The 5,021-nt window shown below is 33.0% G+C and overlaps 1 protein-coding gene across 1 annotated transcript; it reads right to left on the reverse strand.

Annotated features, from left to right (window-relative positions):
* Window positions 1–419: 419 nt before the first annotated feature.
* On the reverse strand, window positions 420–4,517 carry LOC128205385 (uncharacterized). Its single transcript, XM_052906968.1, has 4 exons — window positions 4,393–4,517; window positions 2,489–2,660; window positions 1,597–1,790; window positions 420–852 (listed from the first exon to the last, which is right to left on the reverse strand). Exons 1-4 carry the CDS (start codon window positions 4,439–4,441, stop codon window positions 740–742), a joined length of 528 nt encoding a protein of 175 aa, XP_052762928.1. The 5' UTR covers window positions 4,442–4,517; the 3' UTR covers window positions 420–739.
* Window positions 4,518–5,021: the final 504 nt, after the last annotated feature.

Genomic DNA, 5,021 nt, shown 5'->3' on the forward strand with positions numbered 1-5,021 from the left:
TCCTAATTACAATTTTCCTTAGCATGTTTGTTTCAGCTATAACAAATATTTGTTTATATCTGACAATAAACGTCACAAATTATTATAATACTTCGAATTATACAACACCACCGTTAAACACCGCATTCTCATCTTAAAACATAAAACAGGTAAAACAAGTACACACGTTCAATTTATATAAACGGTATGAGTAAGCAACGTTGATCAAATGAAATCATAAACATTTGATGATAGCGTACGCATGATAATTATTAGAAAATATATGTTCTTATCCTTAGCAGAGCGTATTCTATTGTTCACAAGCGTAGCATCTAATTTCATGTTCTTAACCTATTCTTTTATCAGGTTACGACAATCCGGGGTCTTGTCTTTGATATAGCACGATACTCCCTATGTTACAGAAAAAACAAACTCTTAAGTAGTATTAACAATGTATAGCTGTACGATTGTGTATTCTTCTAAAAAAAATAAACGGACTGTGAGTAATTGCAGTTCCAAAGAGTATAAAAAGTATTATTAACAAAGTAGAATCTTAAAACAAATGACGTCATACAATATTACCGTTCATTGCCATTTATAACTCACACATTACGAGATATACGTTCATCGCACATATTCCTTATCAATGTACATATGTTAGTTATGTGATGCAACAATAGCCTTCGAACTTGCAATGGGTCACGTCAGATGTTCCCAACAAAGGCCTTTCTTGACAGCAAAGAGTAACGTCAGATCCTCTTCAAAACAAAGGCGTTCGTGCTTGCAATGGGTCACGATATGGTCTGACCAGAGGATCACTTGATCTGGTGACTTTACTTGACTGTGTTGGTGCTACGTACGCAGGTGGTGCATCTGGAACTCACAAAAATATAATTGTTTGAGAATTAAAGGTCCTTTTAAATAAGATCAATAGCTGACGAAGCACATTTAAGATTTGAAGATTCTTTTCCAGCGTTTAATTGATGCAACTATCGGACAAAATACTGATTTGTATTAACATCAACCTTTTCTACATATATTAGACTTATGTTTCGAGATTGGTCAGGGTCACCCGTAATTGAAAACATTTGGTTAGTTAAACGCTAGGGAAATCCGAAGCATGACCAAACATTTTCATTCACCGATGAACCATAATTCTAAGACACTTTTTTATATTTACTTTCATTATTTGCGAAGTTTTGTAGCAGAATCAACATACAACGCTGTAAATAACGTTTCCTAGATTAAACGAACGTTGCATGAATTCTGATGTTTGACGTCAGTTGTTTCATCGACGTCACATACATTATATCGTAAAAAACTTCATTTGAACATATTCTGAATGAGGAAATAATCGATAGTATAATTACTGTGTCACATTTTAACGAGAAATAACCTTTAAATGACATGTTTTAACATTGATAATAAGAAAATCGTTTGTCGCATTCAAAAACACTATGCTGTTAAGAGTTACATTACTGTGGATCGAATTGGTGTGGTGGCATTAAACAGACAGAATAAGCACAGAATACAGGTACTAGTTGTGGTATCTAACTTGTTGACTTTGTGTCATTTAACGACGTTTAAGTATGTACAATATTGTTATCGTTGTTGTACCTTTGGAAACTGCTGCATCATTATACAGAGCTTCATGGTTCGGTTGTGCGGGGGTCGTCTGGAACATATGACGGCTAGAAGAGGTCATGGCTACCCCCTCGGCAGAGTATGGTGGTGGCAGATCTGGATTATTTTTTCTCTTTCTCTCATTTGGAAGGTAGCAGAAAAAATAGTATATGATAGTGCTGGTCAAACTGTAAGTACAACAATAACAAGACTAGAATTCCGCGAATCTGAAGAACGACAATCATCTTAATAAATGTCATGATGACCTTGACTTACTGATTCCAAAATCAAAAGGGGTCATCGGCTGAACACCATCAATGTGCATATCTAGTTTTAATATACTCTTCTTTGTTATTTTTGTTTTGAGTTCGATGTCTTTGGCGTTAACCCAGTGCCATTAAACCGGGTGTATGTTTAAACATTTTGCTACTTAGGTTGTTTCTATTGTTTTTCACAGAAGTATCCAAAAAAAGTTGTTGTTTTTTAAATCCGTTCCGAAAGCGTTACGCCTGCGACGCTGTCGTGGATGCAGTTGTAAAAAGCTATATAAGCTTTCCATGTTTTTTTTATTAATTCGTCTTGAAATTTGAGGAGTAAAACAAAAACCTAACAAACCTACCCAAAACACCAACCCACCAATCTTCCTTTCTACCAAACCCACAAAATTAAGGTCGGCTAAGCACAAATGTTTTTTTTTTCAATTATCAAATACATATCCGGATCGAAATGACGATATCGAAGTTGTCTGACATATTTTCCTTTTTTAAATTTTGTTTAATATATTGTTATTCTGCTAAGAATAACGAGAAATACATTGTTGTTATATTAAACGAATAGTACTTTGTTTAGCAGGCGGGTGAAATTTATGTTCCACTTTAAGGATTACCTTATCACGATAATACATGCAATCCCGATTCCTATCATGGCACCTCCATTAATACTTCCGCCATTACAACAGTATCTCCACGTCAAAGACGGTAAACTGAAGTCACAACATTGTCCAAAACAGTACTTGAACCCATCATCATTTGTGTAGCAAAAATCACCTGCAAAAACACCTGTAAAAGGGACAGCAATTTAATTCATGTTCTTATATGCAACATCCAGTAATTTTCATATTCGTTCTTTAAGCTGATTCAAACGTATATATTTGTCTAACGGGTAGCTGGGATTTTGTTCCAGTTGGGTACAGGATCCATTATGATTTGTTTCAATGACGTCACTTTGGGTCGCAATGCTGACGTCATTTAACTTGGTTAATCAAAAGATGTTTATTGTCATTTTGTAAACAGGAACGAATTTATAAGTGGTCTTATGTTTAGCATTAAACAATCATAATATTATTTATGTGTTAGATCATTTCATGGTTTAGTCCGGGAGATAATGTTTTTGCTCATGTTTGCCTCATACACATATTTTCTGTGATTCACTTTAAACTTTATATGAAGTTATTATACCAATGGTTTATCTTTTTTTTATTAAGATAAAGAATTCATCATTAGGATGACGATGCATAAATGGAATTTAGATCATATTAACTTTGAGATAATTTCAAATTTTCTCTTATATTGATCAACCGTTATATTACATTTGTATCGGCTACATTTTTAATTAGCACCATCATGACGCTACTGTTATGATACGATATGAAATATTTGCTCTCGCCATGAAACTTAACATTTTGAAACTTTAAAATAAAACATTTCGTTCTTACTTTTCGATGTGATATGGAAGTGAAGCACCAGCAGGGAAATTATCAATTTTATATTTTCATTGCAAACAAGGGAGTAAAATATAAACTTTAAAACTATTTTTAAAATCAATTGTGGTTTCTTCCCTTTGATCAAAACTAGTGTTCAGAAAAAAATTGTATAATACTTCTGGTGTCAGACCACAACGAAACGCTTCCGGGTCGTATCTCACCATTCAGATAGCATTTGATGAAGTTTAATTGTCATTCCTTTTTAACGATATTTTTCAAACTTTTTACTTGTGTTGATGGATTCAAAGATGACTCCAGAGATGCGGACATAACTGTTGCACATGAAAGTTATGAATAGTGACTTCCTAAACAATGATCCTTGATAAACACACCTTGTTGTTTACATATTATATATGCATTGTGTTGGTTGCGGAGTTTTGTGCTGTTGTTCCATGTTTCTTGTTTGTAATTTTGTTGTTGTTTGTTTGTGATGGTTTTTTTTGCGTTTACCCTTTGCCATTAAACGGGGTTTATGTTTAAACTATTGGCTATTGGGCTTGTTTCTGTATTTTTTTCATTTTAATAATGATAGTGTTTGCTAGTTTTAATGCAACAGACAAATTGTGCATAACAAGTAAAAATATAGTGTTGAAATTATTTAAGAAAATACTATTAAAGGGGTAAACAGGAATCATTTTACAGGTAACAAAGCACAGCCTTTCGTTGTGGACCGGCTTCTTCTGTCCGTATCATGCTGGTAACATATGTTAAATGCAGCCTTTTACACACTTATGTTCAAAGTTGAATGCATGGTACGTTGATTATTAAATATGGATATATAATACTCAAATATTGACAACGATTTATTTAAATTTCAGAAAGAAAATCAAGTAATTCAGCAACACATTCAAGAAACATATTGTCATAATGGCAATTTAATGAAGGATTTGCAGACAAACCGCAATAAATAATATAAAAGTTTATATTTTTAATACCATTGTTCCATTTTCGAACACTAAACAATTAAACGTAATTATTTTAAAAGTGTCTTTCGCTTAAATTGGTATGAAGAGAACTTAAGGAAATACCTGTGATAATTGCTAGAAAAATAGACAATTTTGAAAATATCCCGCACATGATTTATTTCCGTTCACTCAGTATATCTAAAGTTTAACATAAAAATCCAGGGCTTAATAATATCGCATTTATTGTTTATTGTTACAGGATGATACTTGAACCTATTATTACAATTGATACATGGCACAATAGACCACAATAATAGCAGTCTTATTAAACTAGGGTTCTACTCAATACAAGACATGACTTCATATTGATCGCAAAACGTCCTAAAACAAAAGGCACCGATCCTATTCTTTACAACGACGATAATATGCGACTTGAATGATAAAGAACAATATAAACATTTTGAAATGTAAAATTGCGGTTTATGTTCAAAAAGATAATTAGGCTTAAAGAAATGCATTATGCTATCATCCCCTATTATAGTGCTAATTGTTTTTTTTCTTAAAACATGTCTGTCATAGCTTATGACAACTGGCGTGAAATAGTCCTCTTTTGCTGTGTTTAAAGAAACTCAGAACCGCGGATACATTTACCTTTATTGTAAAGCCTTCGTCAGAATTGTATTTTCTAAATTATCAGCAAACAAAAACCGTACTGAGGGGAACCCAGTATGTGAAAATACATGACAACGAGG

Source organism: Mya arenaria, chromosome 10 (assembly GCF_026914265.1).
Source record: "Mya arenaria isolate MELC-2E11 chromosome 10, ASM2691426v1".
Lineage (NCBI taxonomy): Eukaryota > Metazoa > Mollusca > Bivalvia > Myida > Myidae > Mya > Mya arenaria.

What these genes read in the sequence shown, in the direction of transcription:
- LOC128205385 (XM_052906968.1), bottom strand. Translation starts at nt 4,441, where the DNA reads ATGTGCGGGATATTTTCAAAATTGTCTATTTTTCTAGCAATTATCACA. An exon ending in TTTTCTAGCAATTATCACAG is followed by an intron (nt 2,661 to 4,392) that starts GTATTTCCTTAA and finishes TCCCTTTTACAG; the next exon opens with GTGTTTTTGCAGGTGATTTT. An exon ending in TGATGCAGCAGTTTCCAAAG is followed by an intron (nt 853 to 1,596) that starts GTACAACAACGA and finishes TGTGAGTTCCAG; the next exon opens with ATGCACCACCTGCGTACGTA.